This window comes from Fomitopsis serialis (assembly GCF_022376445.1).
Source record: "Fomitopsis serialis strain Sig1Antser10 chromosome Unknown B0H18scaffold_9, whole genome shotgun sequence".
Classification (NCBI taxonomy): Eukaryota; Fungi; Basidiomycota; class Agaricomycetes; order Polyporales; family Fomitopsidaceae; genus Fomitopsis; species Fomitopsis serialis.
Genome location: NW_025954969.1, coordinates 83125 through 108424, shown reverse-complemented (window position 1 = coordinate 108424; position 25300 = coordinate 83125). Strand labels below are relative to the sequence as shown.

Genomic DNA, 25300 nt, shown 5'->3' with positions numbered 1-25300 from the left:
CGATCGGAACACTTAAGGAGGCTGCGCTGACGGGTTCCCTGGCAGCCTACCGAAAGACGCATGGTCATGCCTTCGATATGTAATGAAGTACGCGCACCTGCTGCAGCACTCCACACAGGATGCCGTCGAGGAGCACGTCAAGCAGGGAAGCAGCTACGAAGTACCTCCAATACTGAAGGACTACCTGTATATTGCAACACTGGCTTGCACTGCCCGGGACCGCGGGCAGCTCGAAGGAGCGCTGACACAGATAATGGAGGATGATACGCAGTGGCGCGGATTCTTGGAGCTCAAGACGAGCGCGATTCTTCAGGCTCCTTTGTTTAATTTTGCTTACGGAGGTCAGTGAACCGTGTAAGTACAACGTGAGATCGGCTGATGTTGATTGTGACTGTCATGTTAGTGCTGTGGTCCCTCAAGTTTCGCTTTTCGATGCTTCCTGTTCATCGCCCTGGGATGCGGCGGATCCCGGTGGATTACGTGCGTATCTCAGTTAGACACACTGACTCGGGAGACTAATGGCTCCTTAGGATGAGAAAGACCTTCTATTACGCAGCTGCTATAGCATATTTTACATAATGTCTGGCGTGCAGTACACTGATCCCGGGAACACACTCCTACTCGAAGGGTGGCAACATCTCGTACCTGTCAAAATATCCATCCCACAGAGTGTCAATGCCGAACTCATCAACGTATGTACCCTTTCGACATGGTATCGAGACATGCTCATCTACCTCCTGAAGCGATTCAAATTTCTCTCGCTTATTTGGCACTTCCAGAGCTGCCCAATCATGGCTGCCGACCGGGGCCTGATGCAGATGTCACAGTCAGTTGTGGACTACTGCCTTGCCGTCGTGATGCCAAAGCGACCGCTGACAAGCAAGACGTCGCCGCGGCGGCGCGCGTCCTTGTCTGCATTGCATGACATGCGAGCCAAGCCGCGTTCTCCTCGTAAGCCTGAGCTCCCAGTCGTTGGGCGAAGTTCGTTTTCTGATCAGCCGCTGAACAGTCAAGCCACCATGTCATTGCGAGCGTCGTTTATTCTTATGAGCAAGTAAAGCATGTGAGACGCCATTAGATTATTATGTGTAACACCACTGAGAGCACTACGTAGTAGTAGTTGTGCCGATGTTCAGTCGTCCTGCATGACTTGAGCTTGAAGACTTTGACATTGGCTTGGTTCTCCTCTTCGATCCATGGTGTATCGACAGATGTACCAGACGTGCTTCCTGTAGAATTGGGTTTTGATGACACGGTTTAGCAAACGTCCGAGGCGCTGCTTGGCACGTCGAGCCTACAAAGTAAAGGTCATTATTATCTCGGCCTCAAGCTCTTGGAACGATCCCGGCACAATCCACAAACCTACTGTCAACCGGAAGGCGGAACTCGCCTTGCGTGTCCGCTGCGCGGCAAGCCGTCCTCTTTGGGTCCGGATTCCGGACTCGGAAGTACAGGTGTTGTCGACATCGCGACATCGATACCACGCACACCGGCATCTGGTCGTGCCTCCGTATACAAAGGCGATGCTGTCATGGCTATGCAGTGTGACATGTTGGCAGCCTATCCATCCAGCGTTCGCCAGTGCGCCGTGAGATAACATGTATGTAGCCTGATTATACGTGCGTTGGTCAGAGTGCAACTCGCTGCATGAGACCGACGTTGAATATACGCAATGTGCATGCTGCTATGTAGGTACTCGTACACTCACATAGACGCCCTCTCGCCGTGGGTGGATTTGCCTTCCGCTACCGTCTACAGCCCGGACGGTGCCTTGGCATCGACCTCCGTAGAAACTGGCAGCCTTGGGTGGTGAGCAGATGTGACCGACTGTTGGAAGTGTGTCAATGGCTGGGCATTCGGCGCGGCACTGCGCATAGTATTTTCTCAGCCGTGCCGCCGGGGGCGGGTTGGAGTGTACCTTGCTTTAAACCTCGTCCTCGCCGACGCCGTCCCACCCATGCCCACACGACCCACGACGACGACGACGACGACGCCGACCTCAGCCAGCTGAATGTTCCGCTTCCCAGGCCATGGGAGGCCGCTCTCGCTCAACGTAAAGCCGGCACTCGCAGCCACCTTCCGCTTCCTTCTCCGCCTCGTCCGCGTGCCCTTCGTCCTCCCAACCATCACCTTCTACATCCTTTTCCACGTCGCAGAGACCTATTGGTGTGCCCTTTATGATTGGGATGGTCTCTGGCAACCCGCGTTCCCATATTCATGGATCGTGTGGGCCCTCTTCCTGGTCGCCGCACCCTTGAACGCCGCGCTTTGGTTGGGAGGGTTGCTGTCTTGGAGGGCAGCGTGTTGGGGGGTGGGCTATATGAAGGCGCGTCGGTCCGTTCACCTCGCGCAAAACGGCAGCCCAGTCCTGCGAGCAAGCGAAGACGAATACTTGTTGATCTCCGACACTGAATCCGCACATCCAGGACACGAGCGGCAGCCGTCGAGCCCAACAACGTCATACGGCCGACGCAGAAATCTTCGCCTTCCAGCGGTCTGGTGGTGGGCGCAGGTTGCCCTCTATGCCTCAATCGCGCTTGCAGGTGCTTGGCAGGCGATCCACTACGCCCACCCGAACGACGTTCGGTTCCGACATGCAGTCGAGCGTGCTTCGCGAGCTCCTACGCCTGAAGGCTACGGGAAGGGTGGTGAGTACCACGAATCTACGCGCTGTCACTAGCTAACCCCCTTGCTGTCGCACAGAAAAGATCTTCATCGCTGCTGCGTTCTACAACAACCATGTCGTGCTCCCCTACTGGAAACAGTCCATGCTGTCGGCCATCGCCTACCTAGGGCCCGAGAACGTCTTCGTCTCCATCGTCGAGTCGCACTCGTCCGACGACACGCCCGAGCTCTTACGTGATTTCGACGCCTCTCTCGCGAAGATGCACGTTCCGCGCCGCATCATCATTCAGGACGCCGCAATCGAGAAGCCGGAGGACCTCTCGTTCGATCGCCGTATTGAGTTCCTTGCAGCAGTGCGCAACCGCGCAATGGAGCCGCTTGTGGAGCACGGAGGATACGATAAAGTTCTCTTCTCGAACGACGTCTTTATCGAGCCGGAGAGCATCGTCGAGTTGATCGAGACGGCGGACGGGGAGTACGACTTTGCGTGTGCGATGGACTTCAACCACTTCGGGTGCGTCCACTCAACTCTTAATGGACTCGCGTCGTACTCATGATACTTGCAGCGCATACGATTCTTGGGTGCTGCGTGACAGGCTTGGTCACCTTACCAGTACGATGTACGTTCCATCCCCACGCCAGTGCGCCTACCCGCGTGCTAACCACTCCGCAGCTGGCCATATTTTATCGACAAGCCCTCCATCGAACTCATGCGACAAGACGCGCCCGTGCCCGCGTTCACCTGCTGGAACGGCATGGTCGTCTTCACCGCCGAGCCACTCTTGCCCATCCACCTCCGCCCGAACCGCACGCTCTCGCCAGATCCATTACCCTGGCCGCTCCCGCGCTCGCACCCGTTGCAGCGCGGGCCGTCGCCCGCGCTCACGCCCGCGTTGCGCTTCCGCAAGTCCGACCGCGCCGCGGGCGAGTGCTTCGAGTCCGAGTCGTTCAACCTCCCGTACGACTTCCGCCGCGTGTTCGGCCTCAACCGCGTGCTCGTCAACCCACGCGTCGTCACCAGCTACGACTGGCGGTTCTATGTGTGGTTCAAGTGGGTGCTGAGCCACCGACTCGTGCGCTGGTGGGTGCGTGACGTGTATGATGGGTGGGGGATGGAGCGCAAGAAGATGATCGTCGGAGTGGAGGAGCGGGTGTGGGTGTGGGATGGGGGCGACTGTCATCCGTGGTGGTAGGCGGGTTGACGGACTGTACGCTTGTGATGGCGGTGGGGTTCCTTTTCCTGGGGCTTGTATAGGCTAGAGCACTTCGTACGTTCGTAAGCATACCGTTCAGATATTGTGTTTCTATTACGTAGTTACTTATGTGCGCTGATGTCTTGTCACTGTGGCAGTCGAATTCTTGAAGCTGTACTGCGCTGTCGTGTATACACGGAACCATGCTCTGTATTCAGCATTCTTACGGCTGGCGCAGCCTATTAGGGAATCATAACGACATGGACTTCAAGGACTCGATATCCATGTATGTACTACGTCGAACGAACGGCCTGAGACGGTAAAAGCGTGGGAATATGTTCGTGGGTCCCTGTGGGTCCGCCTTCCTGTCTCAAGCACACCCTCGTACTCAGGGAACCCTAGGCGATTTCTCTCCTAATCGCATCGAAGTGTTACTGAGGCTCTGCTGCAGACATGCTGCCGCAACATACTTATTGTCTGCGCATCCTTCGACATCATATTGGATTTGATATCCAAGGGCCTCACTGGCTGAGGCATGTCCTCCAAGCCCATCTTGGCATGAATTCACTCCGGCGCTCGATGAATCTTGGGGCAAAACACATTCGAGCATGAACAAGCAAGCTCAGCTCAGCTTGCAGCAGCAACGTAGCCGAAGATTACCGGTGAGTGGCTTTACGTCGAGTAGCTAATGCGCCGTTTACACAAGCTTGTCTACCCGCCTCAGGTACCAGGCTAGTAGATAATGACCACATCAGACAAGACAATGGAACACAGCAGAGGAGATGTCGATTCCATATGTATCTCTCGAATTCTTCCTACTTCCGTGACTTAGTAGCTCTACGTACGAAGCAGCCTGAAGTCGCGGTGGATAGCAGCCTTGACTCCGCTGCTGAGCGAATGAAGATCAAGAGCTCGACCCGCAGGAGTACGCAAACCGCCCTCACGATGGCGACGACTTGCAGAAACCTCTGCCCATCGTACCATTGGCAAGGCTCAAGGGGTCTGCAGATAATTTGGCGGGTATACAGACGTTCGAACTGAAGCCGTTTGGCTCAGGCGAAGCTCACGGCGGAACATCTGCCTCGGCTAAGCGACGGGTCCATTGCCAGCTGAATCCTGCAAAATCTGTTTCCGAGGAGATCACATTGTAGGAACATGAAGCGACTATGTATCAGGTCGGCGTCAACATGTGAGATACCAGAATAAACCTCGATACGGCTACCAATCTCGGTGGTGTTACATGCCAGTTCAATGGCTTCCATCAGGCTTCAGACTCCCTGGCTGCTCATATTATCATCAAGCGGCGCTCGCAATGACAGGGTGGTTTGACTGTTCAGCGGCTCATCAGATAGTGAACCTCATCCCGGAAACAGTACACTTACGGGGAAGACGCGGCTTGGACCGTATGTCTTGTAATGCAGAGAAGGACGCGCGCCGCTGCCGCGACGTCTTACTCGTAAGTGGTCGATCTGGCATTGCGATAGCGAGACAGGAATCCAATATTAACTGTGTTATCTTCATGAGGCCTTGGTCTGCAGCCACGATTGGGTATTTCTGAAACTGCCAAAGGATCAACAGGTATCTGTACCGCTTCAAGGAGGATTCAGCTCAACTCGGTGCCACGTCGGAGAAGGCACGTACGATGATGAGATCGGCGTTGACACCTTGCAGGATAGGTATCTTGACCGGTACGAGTGGACGCTCCCCTTCAAGTCGAGGTATTCTTTCGGGAATGGCGATTGGCACACCAGACCACACGGAGAAGGTGCAATAGCACGTACGGATGACCATGTTTTTCTGATGCTATAAGAGTCGTCAGTCTCCAGAATCAATACTTCCTTCTGCGATACGTACGTCATCCACGTCATCCACAGCAACCCGACGCAGGGGAGCAAAGTAAAACATTGCAGTGCGAAACTGGAGCGACAACGTCACTTGAAACAGAAATCAGCGTCGACATTCACCGGCATTCGGTATATTTGGCTCACTCACATACTAAAGTATGAAGAATCAGAGGCTCCATAAGCGTCGCGCTCGCGTCGGATCCCCAGATTTCGCAAAGCTGCGCCTCCTCCTTCAGCTCCCTCGTCGCTCCAATCGATAGCACCTGGTTGAGGCCAACGCAAGTCAATCTTGCAATCTGCAAGTAGCCCTTCAACATGGGAGGTATTTCATAACTGCTTCCTTGCTTAGTGTGTGCCTCAACGGCGTCTGGCGTGGCACGCTGGAGCAGATGAGTGTACTTCAGGACATATCGAAGGCAGGACCAGGCGCCCTTCGGTAAGCTGCGTATGGATACTCAGCCTCGACAACCTCAGTCGACGGAGGATGATAACGCACCCCCCGTAGGGATCTCTGTGAATGCCAAAGGCATCTGCGAGTATCTTGAACGCGAGGTTTCTGAATTGGTGCGACACACGCAGGAACGTCAGGAATGGGTTGGCGGCCAGTCGCTCCTCTATTTCGTTATCATCTTGCGTCTCGGAAGAAAAGATTAAATACAAGTAACGAGAGGCGGTTACGAGGAAGATGTCGATCCAGAGCTCGGGAGGAAGAAGCAGAGGATATCTGGGACGAGTGATCGGACGATGGCGCGGACAGATGAAGTAGTCGTATCGCGGGTCATTTCTGGCTAGATTCACACTGTGGCGAACGTCTCTCATGTCTGTACAGCACATAATTCAGTATCTAGTCGGAGAATAGTGGCACAATAGCGAGTGATCACCTTGCACAGTATTTTCCATTGTCATCGTGTTATGCTTGACCATCATGCAACTTGATATGCTGACACGATCCCGCGAGCGGAGTGTAGGGACCAGAGCCTGTTCGTCGAGGGGATGATGAGTGTCAGTAGCAGATGGGTATATCAGCGCTACCTTGTGTCTATCGGCTGCCTCACGCAAGCCTCATTGAAACCTTGAGGCTCCGCAACCTGATACTACAAGTCTATAAGGGACTCGCCGGAGGCCGGCTAGTAGTACTATTCGCAATAGTAAGTTTGACAAGCCTATCGTGCCTTCCCACCAGTAGCGCTACTGACCTCGAATGCCTGCGAAGTCGTGCTCGGTGCACGCGGAAAGCTCGTGGCAGCCCGGCGAATGTCAGAAGCAGACGTCCTCCCTTCGAGTCAAGCAAGCTCAGTACCAAAACGGCAGCTGCAGTCGTTCGGCGGTTGAGCGCTTCCCACCAACGCGTGGCCACCAAAGGTATTACGAAGTACTGATGCGTTCCACTTGCTCAGGATGGAAAGGGCACAGGGACTGATGCCCTATATCATGTTTCTGGCACAGAAGTACATCAGCGCCTGAACGCACGATTGTACGATATAATCGTGTTAATCCCCTCAGCCCGGAACGTATCAGGCTCAACCCACGCAAGGCCAGTCACGTTCGCGTCCCACACAATATCCAGCGGGCTCCCCACATCGTACGCTGGCCACAACGGCGTCCCCTCCTCCACATACGCGCCACTAGCCCTGAAGCTGTTCGGGTCCAGATCATGTATGAAGCTCGCCCACGACCTGCTCATCAGCTTCGCCAGCGCGAAGTAACTTTCGGGCACGCCCGCGAACGGGTCGGGCGAGACGTCGTACCCGTACCCGTCCGTGTTGTCAAAGACGAAGGCGACCTCCTGGAAGTGCGTCACGCCAACTTCGATTGGGACGCCGTTGGGCAGAGTGTTGAAGCGGTAGCAGTACGCGGTGTTTCCGCCGGCGGCGAAGACCTCACATTGGTACCGCCGCCCAGCAATAAATGTCGCATCGCCGGCATATGCGGAGGTGCGGCGCCATCTGTGGTGCAGGCATGTGTCATTGAGAGAGACTGTACAACCACGGGAAGATGAACGCACTGGAGACCCAAGATGTCGTTGAGGCGCGTACAACCAAGATCTTCTGGGATGCCAACGCACGGGTCGTCGGGATAGACGTCGATGATCTCCTCGGCGAGAGCGGGGGCAAGAGGTGTGTAGGGATGAATACTGCCCTCTGTATGACCGTCCTCTCAGACCATGCGTTACGCGGCTATCTGCAAACTGCTCACCTTCGAGCACTTGCAAGAACTGGGCCGTCGTGTTGATGCCTATCGGGCCAAACGCCGTCCCCTCGTCCGTATTCGTCCCGCAGATGATCGGCACATGGACGTAATCACCCGCCTCGAGCTGATAACTCGCCAACTTCGCAATGAAATCTCCGTCGATGACTGGGAACCATACGCTCGCGTTCGTCGTGTTCACCGCGGCGTTGATCGTGTCAAACGGCGTCATGCGGAGGCACGCGAGCACATCCGCCGCGGACGTGCACCCGACATTGTCGACGAGCACCTGGTACGCGCCGTCGAAGTAGTCCGCGGTGTACATCCCGTTCCATTGGATGGAGTTGCCCGATTCCATGATCCCGGCGCGGAAGAGCCCGTCGTCTCGCCCGTTGTAAGCAACGAGGTGGAAGCCGACGGACATGCCGCCTGCGCTCTCGCCTGCGACGAGTAAACACAACTGAAGATGCGTACGATGTCCGAAGCACGTACCCCATATTGTGACTTTGGTTGGATCACCTAGCGAGCGTTCAGCATAGCATCCCACATCCGAGAGAGGTGGAAATACATACCGCCAAATGCACCGATGTTCTCTTGAATCCAATGCAAGGCCAGGCGCTGGTCTCTGAGGCCCATGTTTGTGCTACCCTCGCCGGCTAGCTGACCGGAAGCCATAAAGCCCCTACGTGTACTGGTCAGTGCCTGCGTCAGTCTCACGTTGTGATCGAAAAGCGTACCAAGCAGAAAGACGGTAGTTGAATGAGACGCCGATGAACGGCTTCCCGATCTCCACGCTGTTCTGCACGATGAACGAAAGGTTGTAGCGCTGATCTGGGGAGCCGCCCTCAATGAAGCTGCCACCCTATATACACATCTCAATTGGCATGTATGCCGACAGGCAACACAAGACTTGCGTAGATCCAAATGCCAACTGGCAGAGGCTCGTCGTAATCCGCGTAGTTTGAAGGACGGACGACGTTCAGATAGAGGCAATCTTCGCTGACATTGAAGCCCCATTGGTCGCTCTTCAACGGACATCCTCAGCATCCCGCATCAAAAAAGTGAAAAAAAAACACTCACGCCGTATCCTACACACTCCACACTGTACTCTGTCGCCTGACGCGTTCCGCCAAAGGATGTGTTCAGCGATCGAGGGTTAGCAAACCGCAGCGGGCCCACGGGCGGCTGGGCAAACGGCACGCCCAGGAAGAAGTCCTGATTGTAATCGGGGACATAGCGGCCGACGTATGTCCCATTCAGGGTCTCGACGGTCGGGGCGCTCGCTCCAGCTGTTAGTGTCGCGAACGCGAGCAAGGTCGTCGTTAGCAAGAGGAGCAGCAGACAGTGCCTCGACATTGGCACTAGTGCTGGGAGGTCCGGGGACAGCGTCGTCGGAGACAAGACTTGAGAGCAGAGTTCTCACTGATCCTATATTTATTGGAAGATTTCATGGGCCCGGGTAAGGAAGGCCGACCGCCTGAGAAGGCGAGAATGAACCAAGGACGTTGAGGATCGACGAGTCATGTGGCGACAGAATGGTCCCTCGCTGGTCCGAGTTATAGTGATCAACGCAATGTCGCCTTGAGTTCTATACCGAGCGTACCTTGTATAAGTTAGGGGTTGCGTGCCAATGGGCAAACTTCGGAAGATCTTACCACAGCCCCTCGGACGTCGACCTAGTAAGTACGTCGACTCGCTCTGAGTCGGAGTCGCTCGACGTCTGCATCAATGTCCGCACCCATCCCGTTGAAAGCCATACGTCTCTTGCTGTGGAACAGACAGCGCGTTGGGGAGGAGCAAGCTTGCTAGTGAGAATTCCATGTCCGAGTCGGCGTGGCATTGATACGGCTAGTGGCATGAAGTGACTACAACGTCATGAATTGTCGACGAGGCCGAGACAGTTTGCGTACAAAAGCTGGGTGAGAGACTGAAGTAGAAGCATAGAACAGAACCGCACTGAATATTTGAGTACTTGAGTACTCAAGTACTCAAGAGTTGCTCACGGAGAAAGCAACGGAAATGGTCGAGCGTGGCCGCTTGGAGGAGGTCGCCACTGGCCGGCCCGCTTGGGCGCGAGGGGGATCGCGCCCACGTGACGGCTATATGGCGCGTCTCCGCCGGGTGGCACTGGCACTTGAAGGATAACTTCATGAAGAACGTCAGGCCACCCCGTACGCGTACGCCTATATTTAAACCGAGCCTTCGAAGAGACAGACTACATATACAGGATGCTCTGTCCGTTGCAGAACTCATCCGCTACAACTAGTCACGACCTACTTCAGTCACCTCACCATGGAACGCGCACCACCACAGCAAAAGCGCATGGTACATCGTCTGCAAATTCGTCTCCGCGAAGCTCGAGCTGACCTACGAGAAACCAAATTTGTGCACAGATGCTCGCAGTCGCGGGCGCGGTAGCACTCGGCGCAGCCGGGATCTACTACTCACGGCCATCAGGCCTCGCCCCGAAGACAGCGGCGCAAAACGACCTCAAGTCTAGCGACAGTACGTCTCCCCTGTCTATTACGCTTGGTGTGCCGACCCAGGCGTGCAGAGAAAGTCGACGCGAATCCCACTGCACAACACAACATTGGGGACGTCCGCGAGAACGCCAAGTGAGCGAGCAAGTTGGCGATGTTGTCACGTAAACCTTGACCAGGAGAAGAGCACGCGACACAAATGTACCTACCATGCTGTACGTTAATCTGTTGCACGGTAGCGTCAGTTCGACTTGCGGCACAGACTAGGGAACGGCATCGAACAGCATACATATCCATTCATTGCGCCTAGCCCATCGCAGGGCAACACATGCATCTCCCTCATTCTACAGCAGTATTCTACAACAGCAGCGCCATCACATCAGCCCCTACTTATCAAAGTCTACTTACCCCGCGTTACGGCTACAGTGTGTACCACATCCCAGTAGGCTACATAGCTGTTTTACACCTCGGAGACCCATGGCGATTTCGGCGTCGTCCTCGTCCTCGTCTTCGTCCTCGGTCCCGTGCTCGTGCTCGCCTCCTCCCGTCGCGGCGCGAGCAGCGCAGTATACACCCGCTGAGAGGAGTTTATTCCTCGAGGAAGAAATAATTACCAGAAACTACACAGGCAATGCGGTCAAACGGACGGAGAGATGGGGTGGAACGTAGAACGGACCTTTCTGCTCCTTGTCCTTGACACTGTGCATCTTGTTCACGCGCGGCCGGAAGTTGGTCGGGTCGCGGCGGAACGTGATCTCGAGCGAGGCCAGGAACTTGTTCATGCCCGTCAGAAGCGACTGTGGCCTATACACACCACCACACGATTAGCCACCGCGAGAGAATCAGGGAAAATGGAGAAACGTACGGAGTAGCGGTCGCCGAAACGGCGGGCCTGCCCTCGAAGACGATGACGCGGTCCGCGAGGTAGGTCGCCATGATGAAGTCGTGCTCAATGATGAACGCCGTCTTCTTCGCGTGGAGGATAAACCGCTTGATGACCTTGCTCGCGATGATACGCTGTTCGGAGTCCAAGAACCTGCACCACCCGTACTCAGCTTCAAGCATCCCAGCCTAGCAAGAACAACTTACGAGCTGGGCTCATCGATGAGGTACACCGACACGTTCGGCTTGCCGAGCGCGAGAACGATCGCGACACGCTGGAGCTCACCACCAGAAAGCGTCTTCACTTCCTGATCCAGGATGGCTCCAGGTTCATCGGCTTCATGACATCCGTATTGAACTGCGGGTGCATAAACGCGACCTTGATGCGCTTCAGCAGCAGCATCCTAACCGTGCCCGGGAAGCTCGGCGAGATCGTCTGGGGCTTCAGCGACACGCTGAGCGACTGCTTCGCCGTCTCCTCGTCGGGCGTCTCGCCCGCGAGCAGGCGCACGAACGTGGTCTTGCCCGTCCCGTTCTCGCCGAGCATGACGATGATCTCCGAGTCCGTGAACGTGCCCGACTCAACGGTCAGCTTGAACCCGCCGAGCGTCTTCGACATCGCCGGGTACGAGTAGTGCCGCGTCTTGTCCACAATCAGCTCCTCCGCCGTCTCGACCATCTTGAATGAGAGCGACTCTTCACGGAAGCGTAGGTTCTCCGTCGGGATGAAGCCGTCCAGGAAGATGTTGATGCCTGTGCGGTGTGAGGGCGTAGTAGGGTGAAAGTTGGGGCGACTCACCTTCACGCACGGAGTAGGGCATCGTGACGACACCGTACATCGAGGGCTTGCCGTAGAGACAGCAGATGAAGTCGGAGAGGTAGTCCAGCACGGACAGGTCGTGCTCGACCGCGACAACATAGTTGTCTGGCGTGAGCAGTTCGCGGATGACTTCGGCCGCCTTGAGTCGCTGCCTGATATCCAGGTAACTCGACGGCTCGTCAAACATGTATCTAAGCGCAGATGTCAATAGACCTCAAAAACAAGATCTGCGCCACGCACACGTCCGCCCTCTGAATGCACGACATCGCGATCGCGAACCGCTGAAGCTCTCCACCCGACAGTTGCGACACCTCCCGCGTAAGCACTTCGTTCAGCTCCAGATCGTCGCACATCTTCTGCTTGTTGTCCCGCTCCAGCTTCGAGTCCAGCATCTGCGACACCGAGAGCACGCCCTTGATCGCGCGGGGAATGTGGTCGACGTATTGCGGCTTAATCAACGCCTTCAGATTATCCTCGAGCACCTTCGTGAAGTAGTTCTGTAGCTCTGAGCCGCGGAAGTACTTGAGGATCTCTTGCCAGTCGGGCGGGTCCTGCGGGGAGGTCAGCGCACAGCCACGGATAGAGGCAGCCGGCTCGACGGACATCGTAGCGACCCAAATTCGGCTTCAGCTTCCCCGCGAGGATCTTCAGCGCGGTGCTCTTCCCGATACCGTTCGTGCCCACGAGCCCAAGAACTTGGCCCGGTCGCGGTGTCGGTAGCCGGTGCAGCTTGAACGAGTTGGCGGTATAACGATGGGTGACCTGTGAGTCGAGGTTCGTGGGCAGGTTGATGATGGCGATCGCTTCGAACGGACATCTGTGCGTAGGTGAGCGGTAGGTTCTGCTAGTGGAGCAGCACGTACTTTTTGACACAAATACCACAACCTATGCAGAGGAACTCGGAGATAAATGCGATCTTGTCTGTGGGCTTAACCTCTATACAGAGCTTGCCTGCGCTGCATGAGTATGACCATCGCAGCACATCCGGATAACCACGTACCCATTTTCACTACTGGACATGACTTGCCTCTATTCAGTCATTTCCTCAATCCGCGATGGTCGATTTGGCATACCTTCTTGCACTCCTGCGCGCACCGCTTGGGCTTGCAGCGGTTAGAGTCGACGATAGCGATACGGGTGATTTTGTCGGAGGACATGATGTGCTAGAGCTGCCCTCAGCCAGGCGTGGAAGAGATGGAAGGAGGACGAGAGAATGTGAATGGCTGCTGAGGCAGCGTCAAGCTGAGCTGCCTCTGGTCTCCGACCAGAGATTTTTGGCGGCCTTCGCGCGGGCCAATCACACGCTGCCGATCAGAAATCAAGGCGCCGGACCGTCGACCGCCTGCAGCGCAGCCACAGCCAAATATTCTATGAGCACCTTACCTCCGCAAATATTTCGTCGCGGATCCACCATCTTCACCAATTTTCACCATTATATTACACTAGGAAGGAGGAGGACTATTGTCACCTAGGCCGTGAGTGCGTGAGCAGTAGACCGGGAACACGCCGAAGGCATGCATGAACGACATGTGCGGCTTCCTGAGTGACCTCAGGCTCGACCAACTTGGAGACAACGGGATATTTTTACAGTATTTCTATCTATCTTCTACTCGTATATGACCTACTGAAAGAGAAACGCGCTGCGGAAATTCATTCGAGGGAGTTCGACACCATCACCTACGGATTCGCATTTCTAGTCGGAACTTGGATCATCTGCGTAACATCAGAAGTACCTCCTGGAGCGGCTTCGAGCCCTACCCTGCGGCGGCGCTGAGCCTTACTGTCCAGAGCCAACTCTTGAGACGATTTCGGGCTGCCATATCTTCACAGCTCATTCTCGCGCGTAGTCGCGTCAGATGAAGCTATCGTGGTTCGAGTAGGCCAAGAGGGAGATAGGTAGGGTTATAGAACGCTTTCTGATGCGCGTATAACAACCCTGATGAGGAGCTAGACGCATCCCACATTGAAATCAGCACGCGCACAAAGAGTTCGCACCACCTGTGGACGCACCTTGGGTCTACTTCTCCATATGTAGGGCTCAAGTTCCAGTAGATTGGGGTGACAGTGAGGATGCCTCGCTTGTGCCATGGCGCCAGTAGGACGCGTACATACGGAACAATCTTGTGCGCTCTCATCTCCGCGGCAGCCTTGTTATCTTCTATAGACACCATGTCCGTTGAGTCTAATTCCACCGTTGCTTGTACTTCCCGCAGCAAGTCGAAGTTTGAGCGCTCGAGTACATCATGGAGAGGGGGTCGACCGCTGTCGGAGGCCGCTAGCGGAAGCATCTGCCCTACAGCCGTCGTGGTTCTGCAGACGAGGTGGATCAGGATTCGCTGCATGTCCAAACTCCGGACGCTAGAAAGCACGGAGAGCAGTTCCTCTATGATGCCTGGCCACACAATGCCACTCGTTTCAGTCAGTCGCCTGGACATAGTCATCTCCAAGGAGCGAAGACGGTAGTTGTGTGCAAGGTCGACGTGGCTACGTTTCTCTGACACACTGCTATCAGCGTGTGCGCAACTACAGCGACAAGACAGCGGCATACCGAAGCGGCCCTGATGTTCGTGGAAGTCGAGCAACGCCCCACCGATGGCTTCAAGCAGCCGATTAACCGAGGTAACGCTCTCGAGTGAGTCTCGCCAGAACTCCAGATGAGCTATGGACCGACACGTGGATGACATAACGAGCCAGTCGATGAGGGCCTCCAGTACCGGGGAGCTCAGTTGTATACCAAGCACCAGTGTCTGTATTCGCAGGCTCTGTGGCCCAGCCCCGGGCATAAACCCGCTCTTCTTCTCTTCGTCCTGTCCCTTGACGCTCTGCGTGAACTCCCCACGCGAGAGCGACAAGTATATCAGCCGCGGGAACGCACACAGCACCCTCCGCAGCTCCACAACGTTCGAGAACCTGAAGCCGCCGATCTCGAGCCGCGATACGCCCGTGAAAGCTGAGAGGTAACGCGCGAAGGTCGGATGCATGAGCGGCTGGAGGCAAGCATGGAACGCGAGGCGCTCGACTGCGGGCATTGCGCGCCCGAGGGTGAGGGGGACAGCGTGGCAGAAGAGCGGGCCACTGCGATGCATAACGCGCAGTTCCTTGCTCGTCGCGAGGCGCGCTCGGGCGGCGGGACTCGGGCGCGAGATGGTGCTGAACGCGGCGCGCTGCCGGATCTCGATGGTCCGGTAGAGGAGGCGGATGCTCTGGTGGTGCCAGGCCTGACAGACGAGGGCGGCGCGGTATAGGCTTGCCTGATCCATGTGGTCCATGATATGCTCGTAAATGTCGAGCGGGATGCGCTGGCAGAGCTGCGAAGAGAGTGGCTGGAGGATGCATTGTGCTGTGCTCGGCTTGCCTTTTAGCCCTGGGGTAGGTATATCAACATAGAGAAAGCTATCAAGCAAAGTGTGCTACGTACAACCTGCAGCAATCACTTCCCAGCGGTACTCTGGGTTGTACCGCTTGCTCGATAGGACGTTTGCAGGTCGGTATGTCGCGGAAGTCGTGCTCATAGTAGACGGACGTGAACCTGGATGTTGGCGACACCGTCGTTACTAACGATGGTTTTGTAAGTGCTGATGCGCTGACTTGAGTACTCTGCGATGTATACGTAAGTAGCACGATGGCAATACAGGACTTAAGGTGGCTTATACAGATGCGAATGCGTACTCACCCGCTCACTGTAAAACCATCATTTGACGCAGGACCTATCGAGTACAACCAAAGTACAGCTGCCACTGGCAATGGATGGTCCCGTCAGTGGTCCACTGACCCTCAGGTCGGTATTGCTGGCATGCCAACGTACATTCAGGATGGGTGTGTGATATGGAATAGCCCCATATGGTAGCCCACCGTGACACGTACAGTATCCCCGTGCCTGTCCAATTCTAGAAATAATCCCACCCGGTACCCATTGATCAGTACTGATCAAACGTACACTCCTCAGGGAACGATACGCACTGACCTCTGTGACGAACAATGGATGTAGGACCATGCTTGGAACATGACTGGCACCGTGGTGACCATGCTACCGCCACAGCTCTGCAAGCGATCGGAATTCATGTAAGCAACACAGTGACGTCCTACCTCCGAGTCGTATGATTATGAGCCCATTTCTAAGCCTCAAGTTATCCCCGAGGGGACGAGTATGTTGCAGGCCTGCAGCGAGCCGAAAGCTATGGGGCTTGGAGTGCCAGCGAAGGAAACAAAGATCGCATCCGAGTCGCGGCGCACAACTCGGAGGCCCGGGCGCAACGTGAATTGCACAGAATTTGACTCCGAGAGCTCCAGGAAAGCTTGGTCTCCCGTCGGCAGACTCTAAACGAGACCTCTTTGAGTGTAAGGAAAGCTGATTCTGAAAACGATACTATGCCGGTTACGGGCCCAGACATCCATTGTTTATGTTACCCCTAGCTTATTGGCTCGGGTGTCATGTGCGCATTGGGGCTCGACTCAGGCGTATTGCTTTACAGCGCCGACCATCCCGGTGTTTCATGAACATCTCTTACGCGACCTCACAAGCTAACACCTTGACTGTAAGTCGCTCCGCGGTTGGCGGATCTTGATGTCTCCGAATCCGTCAATATCTCACTTTAATTTTCCGCCTCGACTCATCAGACTGCTTGTCCCAAGGCCGGTCCGTAGTTGTCGGACGGCGAACGCAACACTCCGAGAACTGAAGGTATGTGCTGTCAGTGCTGAGCCACGGTGCTCACAGAACGATAGACGCGGCCGCCGGCAATGAGAACCGCTACGTTGGGCTCCATGCAATAGCCCCGAGTCGAGGAGCCCACAGCGAGCGAAGAGATCGTAGATCAGCCAGTAAAAATGTGCTCTGCCGCCGGTGCGCTTCTTCAACCACTGCCGATTGTGCGGTGCCCCGTTCGTCTGTGGTCACTACAACTTGGTGGCCATTCGGCCTTTACCCCACGATCTTTTTGCTGACACCACCATGACAGGACTCTTTCACAAGCTGGAAGCTCCACATGTATCTGCAATGCAAGTCCCCGTATTCGGCTGGTGGCCGCCTGTGCGAAAGGACAGACTATTGCAGTCTGAAAATGAGCAGTATGCGTGACGAAATCGGCGTGGCAAGGCATAACAAGGGCATGAATGGATGCCTTCCCGCAGAGGTTTACAGCGCGTTCTATCCTAGATTCACGCTCTAAACCTCCCCGGCACGTCGGCCCTTCTCGCTTGTCGTCCTCTCGAACTCCGGCACCCCGTTCTAAACCTTAATCTGGAAGGGGGGTCAGACCCCCCCTTCTAGGTTGAAAAGCATAAACATACCGTCGGTGTTCGAATTCTCGCTCTCTCGTTGGCTCTCACCATCTGTCCCATCACTGCGGTTGCCTCCGACGTCCTGTTATGCATTTACATCACATGTTATAGGTCGTCGCTGCGGTTTAGCGACCCTCGCTATTCTTGCGCCACAGGCGATGTTCGACGTCCGCTCTAGCTTTACCAGCGCCCGTAAATCCTGCGGAAAGGCATCCAATGCCGCTGATGTTCGGACCAACGGTTGATCATATCACGTCTACTGACGCGGAACCGGTAATGCAAACGGGCACAGTAATGCAAACAGCCGCATTTCTCCCCTCATACCGAGCCGTTTACTGGGCCAAAAAATCGTATACGACTGCTACATGCTACCTTAATATCATATATGAAGCAGAAGTAGCTGGGTGTATTGTACGCCGCGGGAGAAAATCAAAGATCTGTTTTCGGGTGGCTGAATACAGGTGTAACGAGAAGTTGCTGCACCGGGTACTACAATCCTTCCTTCGGAACACAAATTTGAGACTTCAGGCACATAAAATACCTTCCAGATATGCTTCCTAAAATTTTCTGAGGTGTGTGTACGAGTGGAAGATGCTCGTTTGCACTGCACATTGCACTGGAGTTGGGAAGTGCAATGTGACCGGCGGCGTCTCCCCATGCCGAAACAATCTCCGCTTGGGAAGCAGTGGCGGGTGGCAACTCCCTTTGAAGCCAGTGTCGGCCTTTCGTTAGCAGCCAATATCACACCGTAGTATCCGACTAATACTGTCTACTCGGTAGCTAATAGTCACATTTATAGTATGTTGTATGCTCTTCTAGTTGCTGTTGCACTGTACCGTAATACACACTTTGCACTCGCACTCGATGCAGCCGCCGGCGCCGGTTTGCATTACTGGTTCAGCATCTGCAGTAGACGCGCATTCGGCATAACGGCAAGCAGGCGGACTCCTAATCTCGAGTGGGCGCCAAATGCTGCACCTCGATGCTTTGGCGGGCAAATGGGTCTCTCGTTTGCAGAACTGCCGAAAGCACTTTCCCCTACCGCGGAACGTCCAGAAATATTCATGTGTGCTCTCAAGATGTATAAATATGATTCTATAACAAAAGATTGACATGATCATTCTGTTTGAGCAGTCGGGACAGTAATGCAAACGCGTTTGCATTACCGGTTCAGCGTCAGTAAAGGGGACGACCGAATTTGCTGATATGTTTTACCTCCTATTCAAGATGATTTAAGGGGCGCTTCGCTTCCGGCACAGGATAGCGCGCCTTTGTACTTACGATGGAATGACCTTGGTGGCACTTTTTTCCTCGTTAAGCACACCCTCCCTTGTTGCATTTATCCTGGTCGTTCTGACGATGGCTTCTCCGCGTCCAAGTAATAGTCGCGCCTTTAGTACCGGCACTTACTACATGCTTGTTGTCAGGATTGCGGGCTGGGAGTACTGGTCGACGGCGGAAAGCTGGCGCGTACGTATATGTTGCGCCCAAATGATGGATAAGCCCACTTCGTTGATTGTGGATTTGCGCGTGGAACCTTGGCGACCACCAAATTGGCTGCAGTCTTTCACCTCTACGTTCAATGCCGCTGTGTTACCTGCCGACTCAACGCCATGTTAACGACTCGTCGGGCCACTTTACAATGCCGAGGGTGAGTGCATTATCTGCCGATCACAACGTGCTTCGAAGGTAGATGATGTTCTTCCAGGGACCAGCCTGGTAAGCGTGGCTTCTCCTGCAGACTATGCGTGCATGCGCCAAACGTGTGATAGCTTCCTGGTAGAAGAGCTGCCGCTAGGGAAACGTCGCCACACGGATCACGTTAATTCATCCGGTACTAATTTCCGGTCGAATATATGTTCGAATGAGCCGTAGGACACTGCAAGGGCTGCAGAGTTTGTGGAACTGATCATACGGAGGCAGGTGTAAATCTTGAAGGTGAGACAATATCCAAGATTCGTCGCCTCCGCGTCTTGGTTTCAATAAAAATCCGTCCACCCTTTGTCTGCCGCTCCATAGGGGGCATTAATTTCCGAGCCTCCATTCCCCATCGCGTCTGGCTTTGATGGAACCATCGAGAAGACCCGATGCGACCATGCAGGGTAAGTACAAAAGCTTGGAAGACGACTTGCCACGCAGCTGAAAACCTACATATGTCATTTCTTGCGCACGCAGGGCCATCCTCGGCTAGACAAGCGACGGTCGACACGGTCGAGCGATGCCTATGGGCGTTGGTCTCACCCATGAATGTTTCTCATAGGTGGGAACTCGGACCCACGCTTTCCACTGCTCGCCGGCACTCCGAAGGGCTTCGTGTGATCGCCCTCAAAAATGAATATGTCTCGGCGACTAGATTGCATACCCTCTGGCTTCCGTTGTCAAGGCCGCCTCCGGGAGAACAACGTCACGGCTTGTTGTTCGGTATTCGGGTCATTTGTATGTTGCTCGCGGCGTGTGCTGTAAGCCCTCCATATGTATTCTCTTGTCTTTTTGCTGATGAGCTCATCTCCAGGAGTATCTGCGAAAGCTATGCATTTCTTGGCCTTCTACTCAGTTTAGGCATCTGTGTACTACATTGAACCGCCCCCCGGCGGAGATGCTCTGTATGAGATAACCATGACTCGGAAAGTCAGTCGACATGTGAGTGGACAACCGAACGGAGCAGACACAGGAAGTGATGAGTGATGTGAAGACGATTCTCTGTAGTAAATCGTGGCCTAACTTCGCAGAGCGTGTATCGCAATCAGTGCACCGATCCAGTCGCACTTTCGCCTTCCTTCGACTGCATGCGCGAACGGACGCCCCGAATTGTATTTTGGCCGTGTTTGTCCGCAGCCCTGCATGCTTTAGGTGAACGTTCCTGGGACGATCCCTGAGCGCTCGAGCGTCCAGCCTAGGTCAGTGGCGTAGACTCATCCACGAAGTCCCGCGATGTTTACTGCGCTTCAGGGATTCCGGCCTTCGGAGGCCCGTCGCTGTCGCTTCGACTCGGAACTCGGATCAGTAACTGGTCGATAAGCTTGGCTGCAATTATCCTCCGCCCCCGGCGGCTTGCCCTGAGTGGCAGTCTTTTTTACTGGACGGCCCTGCGCTATTAGCTCCGCCGCAAAGCCAGAGATTGTACGTTGTCTGAGTTGCACAATGATGACATGCGCGGAGTTGACCTTGATCGGTTCGGTTGCAGGGCGACGGCGCACTGCGTGTTTCAGATCGCTGATGTGGCAGCGCTGCCAGTTTGCGAAGATTACAACCGTCGATGCACTTCATCCGCCGACGTCGTGCAGTTATGGCGAGGAATCCCCGCGGAGTCGGGGAAGAGGACGCGGCTAGACAGTTCTGCGCGTTGCTTGGACGTTCTCCTCAGCCTCGGGGCTTCCCCGACGTCTACATCCGCGGAGCGAGCCGTCTAGCAAGCGTGTCCGCGGTATGTATAGCCTCATTCACTCAGGTGTTCAGTCACGTCTTCGGCGTATCGACCTGGGCCTGCAAACACCCTATTATGTGATGAGTCTTTTCAAAGGGATCTACTTTGGATCTACTACTGCGCAACGCACAGAGGCGCCCATATCTGTACTCATCGCAGGTCCATCACTGCGCACTGTGCTGTGCACGCGTAACGCGTGCGCAGTCGATTGTTCAACTCACTCCGGGGAAGACGGTGCACCAAATCGGGTTTCTACAAGTTTGCTGCGAGGTCGGGGGACCTGAGCGCCTATCATGCGTAGTCGCTACAGCACTGCATGCCACAGTACAATGACAATGACACACGCATTATGTACTAGTCCAGACAGCTCTTGTTTGCCGAGTGTGCCGTGTTGGCCCAGATCTAGTGACGCAAGACCTGGAATTCCTGAGGATGCTCCCTCATTTGGTTCCGACGCTAAATCACAGCCTCTGCGATTCCGAATCGACGGTCTCGACGTGCCACTGCTACGTTCCTTCACGACCGAACATCACACTGCGCGACTGGCACTGGTGAACACGACTCGACATCGAGATCTGGTTCCCTCGTGCTCCATCTTCCTGATACGGCGTGTACTGTACTCACCGGACGCAGAGGGACCGCGTTCCATTGAGTTGAGTGGCGCATTTTCGACCAAGAAAGTAGGTCTTTCAACCAATTCGAATTGATGAACTGAGACCGCCTATCGTGGTTCGACCAGGATCTCAGGAACTATCCCATCCAAAGGTATATAATCCATTGGTCTCAGCGCATTGAATCTGCTCCGTCCGTCGTCCGACTCGCGCAGCACATCGAAATCAGTGAACCACAAACGCGATGTCCCAGCCACAGGAACCAAAGAGCCAGCGTCAAGGGTCAGCAGAGCTGGAAAACTCTTCATCCAGCTCATCAGTTCCTCCTAGGAGACCGTAAGCACATCTGTCAACCTTAACTCCGAGATTCTCGAAAGCTGATCCACGAATTCTTGACAGGCCTGGGGCTTGCATACAATGTAAAGCGCTCAAAGTAAGCTATATCGTTGCAGGTGGTTCAAATCGACAGCATTCTAAGGCGTGGCAGATCCGTTGCGAATTCATCCCTGAAGAGGACACGTGTGTGAGGTGCAGAGCTAGTGGCACCGAATGTGTTTTCCGAGGTCGCAAGAAACGAAGACCAGCGCCGTGAGTTGTACTCCTCAAAACGTCATGAATTATCTGCTGATTGTCCCGCGTAGAACACAGGACGAGCTTCAACAGCGGTCGCAGTCTCAGAACTTGCAAATTCAGTCGCTGCTGCAACGGCTCGACGAGACGAAAGCGCGCTCTAAAATGCACCATTGTCTTGCTCAAGCACAAGCGGAAGCTGCCTCTCTTGGAAGACACGCAGGCGATATGTTTGGTAGGTCGGCGGAATGCGATGCAGTGTCACCCTGATTTCATTGATGGACTCACACTCACGGACACTGATTAGTCAGCGTACCGAGGGGTCGGTCTGCTGCGTACCCCGGATCAATCTCCGGGTCGTCATCAGCGTTCGGAGCGCCGTCAAACCCCGGGTTACTGAGACCCGCAAATTATGCGGATGAATATGGTAAATTCTGTGCTACGGTGACGCCCTGACCGATGGAGCAACTACTGACGTCGATTTGCGATTGACAAAGCCGCAAATCATGCGAACAGAACCAGTCAACCTGCTATCCTCCAAAGCGGCTTGTTCAGTTCTCGAGATGTTGCCGCTTTGTTCGATCTGTGAGTACTGTGAAAGTGCATAGCTTTCACGCGTATAGCTCACTTTCACACTTCAGGTATTATGACAGACTACACGTTAGATGCATGACTTTTGAACTGGTGATTGTTGAGCCATATCTTTCTGGCAGACGTGCTTCGCGATCCTGGATCCAAGGCTGCACACGCCGCAGTACTTGATGTCAAAGTCACCACTTCTGTTTACAATGAGTAATTGAGCACATCCTTCTCTGCGACATGATTGCTCATAAGGTTCCATAGTACTCGCGGTCGCATCACGCCACTGGCAGTGTCGACCAAAGCTGCATCAACTGGCGATGGCATACGCCTGTGAGGCCGTGGCACAGACCCTTATTGATAGCTGCCACTGTATTGAAACCTGCCAGGCGTACATTCTCATGACGGTATACCCAGCCCCGTTCCAGCGATGGTCTGAGAACCGAAACTGGTTACTTATCGGGGCTGCTGTCCGGTGAGACATATCTGTGCCTGTGATCTTGCCAACCCTCATGTTTACATTGCGGCAGGATATCGCACTATCTACGGCTCGACTTCCCGCCACCGCCGGAGCTTCCTGAGCGAGAGAGACTCAATCGCATAAGGACCTGGTTTCACATCATGACCGCCGACACTTCACATTGCATTCAGCGAGGGAAAACACCCGTGAAGCCGCGGAAGGACTATGTAGACCAAATATTTGATATCTGGTACAGGTGCTCTTCTCTGAACTCACCGTATGACATCTACTCTGCGGCGTATTTGGACATTATGCAGCTCGTTTCGCCGCTGCTGGATGACATTCGGGTGGACATGTCTAATCCCGATATATGGCAGGTATGTGCCTGTATTTCCATGTTTGTATGAGCTAGCTCACACCACTACCTTGAGGAGCCCGACGTCCTTGCTCTTGTGAGGGAGTGTGACCACAAAATTTCGGAACGGGTCTCTCACTGGCAGCAGCGTATCATGGAGCACCACACGTCGGCGAATTGGGCAGGTAAGAGTTCGGCCTGCTACACTGAATGTGACTAATAGTACGCAGTGAGGGCTGAACGCGATACCAGGCTGACGTTGTAAGCATTTATCTGATGTCCACTACTGGGACGGCGCTCATTATGGAGTCGGCAGAGTCACGTACTGTCAAAGACTCACAGTTCTGGGCGCGGGTGTTCACTGGTCTCTGATGAAAGGGATCACTCTTGCCCCGGATATCTTCCACTCAGTAAGTAGAAGTGTTTGCCGCATTCTACGGCATCCTCACATTTCCTTAGTCCGTCCAGATTGCACGAGCGATCCTAAGTATACACGTTGAACAGCTGTATCCCATTGGGCACTTGCGTTATGCCATTGAGGTGAGGGTACAACGTCGTTGATCTAGGCTGTGCTAACCAAACGTCGTCAGCCACAATATCTGCATACCACGTACTCAGCCGCATTCCTATTGAATGTATGTCATGGCCGGCCCCGCGTGCATCCGCAGTCTGACACGCCTTCGCAGCTTTTGGACCCGTGCTTCGACTCCCTCGTGGACCCCGCGCTCCGTGAGAGTATCCTGAATGACGTGCGCTCGCTCATCCGAATCTGGTCTTCGGCGGATGTCGCTCTAGACAAGCTGCATTATCCCTTCATCTACGCCCGCTTCCTCTTGTCGCTTCTCGACCACTATCTGGAAGGACGAGATACCGGCCCCGATGGACCGTCTCATGTGCTTCCAGCTCGTTCGTGGGCACCAGAACCTCGTTCTGCGGATTACGATGCGGGTCCGACGGGGTATCAGACGGTCTTCGACGCGAACCCCGCACAATTCGTAGAGGCCTCGCATGGAGGGGGTGCATTCGCATTCCAGAATTTTGTGACGAACGTCAAAACTGCTCAATCTGGATGGCAGGTGTCGCCAGTGCCCTCGCCGCCAGCTGAGCTCCAGCAGGCTTGGATATCGGCTCCGTGGGGCGGCGACGCGCATTTGCACCTTGGGACCATTCCGCCGTAAGCAAGACGTTGTATGAGTACACTGTACTGTCAGGATAACCTATGCGATTGTCTCCCGTACATTTATCTAGCTCTCTACCTTACTGACTCTACGAGCGTACTTCGAATTGATGTAATCCACTCACTTCGCCTAGTATCCATACAAGTCCTTGACATGTAAAACGAGACTGACTGAGGAGCGAAAATACTAGACAACAGGTCGGCGTATCTCGCTCTTCCAAGGCTTTTCAACCGAACTTCATGGGTCAGCAGTGACAGTCTTGCGAACCACTAAGTAAACGAACCACGAACCACTTGCCATGTACTTCACAAAAATTCTGGAACCTTCTTTATAATGCACGTCTGCGTGGGAGAACTTCAAATTGCACATGAATGAGTACTAGAAGGTGGGACCGCGATCATTTGACAAACTGGTTGCGGTGTAGCATGACCTATCAGCATGGCTCATATTGTCGTTCCTTTTTCATTTACAGTTCCGCTTTCTCAAACGGCCTTCTGAGACCTTTCAATCAGCACAATGGGAAGCTTGGTGACTGGGGGTGGGAAATGTGGTGACTAAAGGCGAGCTTCGACCATTATTCATGATCACTTCCTGCCTTCTGCTCGTTAGCAAGCCATGTCAAAGCGAAGCACTGCACTGTTGGAATTCAAACGTACCTTTACCTTGCCGAAGTCCTACAGGCAGCGAACGCACCACGGTACAACAATGTCTACCAAACATCGTTTTAACGCCTGGAACATGAGGTGGGTCGGAAGCACGACAGCAAGTGACAGCGGATGCGGATCGCTCGACGAGAAGGTCAGACACTGGTC

The 25300-nt window shown here is 54.5% G+C and overlaps 9 protein-coding genes across 9 annotated transcripts; 6 read left to right on the top strand and 3 right to left on the bottom strand.

Moving 5' to 3' along the window:
- The first annotated feature begins 11 nt into the window (after positions 1-11).
- Positions 12-1198, top strand: B0H18DRAFT_670744 (uncharacterized protein). Its single transcript, XM_048039075.1, has 6 exons — positions 12-341; positions 404-480; positions 531-692; positions 780-951; positions 1010-1063; positions 1115-1198. The coding sequence occupies exons 1-5, from the start codon at positions 83-85 to the stop codon at positions 1048-1050; spliced, it is 711 nt and encodes a 236-aa protein (XP_047897523.1). The 5' UTR covers positions 12-82; the 3' UTR covers positions 1051-1063; positions 1115-1198.
- Positions 1199-1868: 670 nt separating this feature from the next.
- B0H18DRAFT_984465 (cryptococcal mannosyltransferase 1-domain-containing protein) lies at positions 1869-4138 on the top strand. The gene is made up of 4 exons (XM_048044674.1): positions 1869-2648; positions 2704-3139; positions 3192-3245; positions 3299-4138. Exons 1-4 carry the CDS (start codon positions 2012-2014, stop codon positions 3816-3818), a joined length of 1647 nt encoding a protein of 548 aa, XP_047897522.1. The 5' UTR covers positions 1869-2011; the 3' UTR covers positions 3819-4138.
- A 796-nt stretch (positions 4139-4934) lies between these two features.
- B0H18DRAFT_984464 (uncharacterized protein) lies at positions 4935-5932 on the bottom strand. The gene is made up of 5 exons (XM_048044673.1): positions 5811-5932; positions 5673-5752; positions 5460-5621; positions 5201-5408; positions 4935-5147 (listed from the first exon to the last, which is right to left on the bottom strand). The coding sequence occupies exons 1-5, from the start codon at positions 5839-5841 to the stop codon at positions 5104-5106; spliced, it is 525 nt and encodes a 174-aa protein (XP_047897521.1). The 5' UTR covers positions 5842-5932; the 3' UTR covers positions 4935-5103.
- Positions 5933-7115: 1183 nt separating this feature from the next.
- Positions 7116-9205, bottom strand: B0H18DRAFT_870850 (cholinesterase; the record flags this gene model as incomplete). The annotated part of the gene is made up of 8 exons (XM_048040121.1): positions 7116-7608; positions 7668-7803; positions 7859-8290; positions 8342-8368; positions 8422-8531; positions 8587-8711; positions 8755-8874; positions 8930-9205. The coding sequence occupies 8 exons, from the start codon at positions 9203-9205 to the stop codon at positions 7116-7118; spliced, it is 1719 nt and encodes a 572-aa protein (XP_047897520.1).
- Positions 9206-10141: 936 nt separating this feature from the next.
- On the top strand, positions 10142-10468 carry B0H18DRAFT_1115538 (uncharacterized protein; the record flags this gene model as incomplete). The annotated part of the gene is made up of 3 exons (XM_048033280.1): positions 10142-10174; positions 10243-10354; positions 10404-10468. The coding sequence occupies 3 exons, from the start codon at positions 10142-10144 to the stop codon at positions 10466-10468; spliced, it is 210 nt and encodes a 69-aa protein (XP_047897519.1).
- A 965-nt stretch (positions 10469-11433) lies between these two features.
- B0H18DRAFT_1083130 (uncharacterized protein) lies at positions 11434-11993 on the top strand (the record flags this gene model as incomplete). The annotated part of the gene is made up of 3 exons (XM_048031625.1): positions 11434-11508; positions 11529-11819; positions 11847-11993. The coding sequence occupies 3 exons, from the start codon at positions 11434-11436 to the stop codon at positions 11991-11993; spliced, it is 513 nt and encodes a 170-aa protein (XP_047897518.1).
- A 438-nt stretch (positions 11994-12431) lies between these two features.
- B0H18DRAFT_984451 (uncharacterized protein) lies at positions 12432-13290 on the top strand. The gene is made up of 5 exons (XM_048044672.1): positions 12432-12582; positions 12635-12848; positions 12895-12982; positions 13032-13053; positions 13105-13290. The coding sequence occupies exons 2-5, from the start codon at positions 12822-12824 to the stop codon at positions 13196-13198; spliced, it is 231 nt and encodes a 76-aa protein (XP_047897517.1). The 5' UTR covers positions 12432-12582; positions 12635-12821; the 3' UTR covers positions 13199-13290.
- A 603-nt stretch (positions 13291-13893) lies between these two features.
- B0H18DRAFT_1115536 (uncharacterized protein) lies at positions 13894-15543 on the bottom strand (the record flags this gene model as incomplete). The annotated part of the gene is made up of 4 exons (XM_048033279.1): positions 13894-13978; positions 14042-14525; positions 14580-15395; positions 15450-15543. The coding sequence occupies 4 exons, from the start codon at positions 15541-15543 to the stop codon at positions 13894-13896; spliced, it is 1479 nt and encodes a 492-aa protein (XP_047897516.1).
- Positions 15544-21118: 5575 nt separating this feature from the next.
- Positions 21119-24678, top strand: B0H18DRAFT_984430 (uncharacterized protein). Its single transcript, XM_048044671.1, has 17 exons — positions 21119-21415; positions 21475-21682; positions 21746-21779; positions 21834-21934; positions 21988-22151; positions 22224-22343; positions 22414-22501; positions 22558-22576; positions 22630-22708; positions 22760-22970; positions 23026-23332; positions 23390-23495; positions 23541-23571; positions 23627-23720; positions 23770-23850; positions 23901-23945; positions 23997-24678. Exons 2-17 carry the CDS (start codon positions 21591-21593, stop codon positions 24486-24488), a joined length of 2064 nt encoding a protein of 687 aa, XP_047897515.1. The 5' UTR covers positions 21119-21415; positions 21475-21590; the 3' UTR covers positions 24489-24678.
- Positions 24679-25300: the final 622 nt, after the last annotated feature.

Coding starts and splice junctions, on each gene's coding strand:
- B0H18DRAFT_670744 (XM_048039075.1), top strand. CDS start 83: ATGAAGTACGCGCACCTGCTGCAGCACTCCACACAGGATGCCGTCGAG. Junction 481..530: donor GGCGGATCCCGGTGGATTAC/GTGCGTATCTCA, acceptor ATGGCTCCTTAG/GATGAGAAAGACCTTCTATT. Junction 693..779: donor TCAATGCCGAACTCATCAAC/GTATGTACCCTT, acceptor TGGCACTTCCAG/AGCTGCCCAATCATGGCTGC.
- B0H18DRAFT_984451 (XM_048044672.1), top strand. CDS start 12,822: ATGATGGCGATCGCTTCGAACGGACAT. Junction 12,849..12,894: donor CGATCGCTTCGAACGGACAT/CTGTGCGTAGGT, acceptor AGCAGCACGTAC/TTTTTGACACAAATACCACA. Junction 13,054..13,104: donor ATTTTCACTACTGGACATGA/CTTGCCTCTATT, acceptor GATTTGGCATAC/CTTCTTGCACTCCTGCGCGC.
- B0H18DRAFT_984430 (XM_048044671.1), top strand. CDS start 21,591: ATGTCCCAGCCACAGGAACCAAAGAGCCAGCGTCAAGGGTCAGCAGAG. Junction 21,683..21,745: donor TCAGTTCCTCCTAGGAGACC/GTAAGCACATCT, acceptor AATTCTTGACAG/GCCTGGGGCTTGCATACAAT. Junction 23,572..23,626: donor CGCGATACCAGGCTGACGTT/GTAAGCATTTAT, acceptor TGGAGTCGGCAG/AGTCACGTACTGTCAAAGAC.
- B0H18DRAFT_984464 (XM_048044673.1), bottom strand. CDS start 5,841: ATGGAGCCTCTGATTCTTCATACTTTAGTAT. Junction 5,409..5,459: donor TCAACGCCGATCTCATCATC/GTACGTGCCTTC, acceptor TCCTCCTTGAAG/CGGTACAGATACCTGTTGAT. Junction 5,148..5,200: donor GTCCAAGCCGCGTCTTCCCC/GTAAGTGTACTG, acceptor GCCGCTGAACAG/TCAAACCACCCTGTCATTGC.
- B0H18DRAFT_984465 (XM_048044674.1), top strand. CDS start 2,012: ATGTTCCGCTTCCCAGGCCATGGGAGGCCGCTCTCGCTCAACGTAAAG. Junction 2,649..2,703: donor TGAAGGCTACGGGAAGGGTG/GTGAGTACCACG, acceptor GCTGTCGCACAG/AAAAGATCTTCATCGCTGCT. Junction 3,140..3,191: donor ATGGACTTCAACCACTTCGG/GTGCGTCCACTC, acceptor TGATACTTGCAG/CGCATACGATTCTTGGGTGC.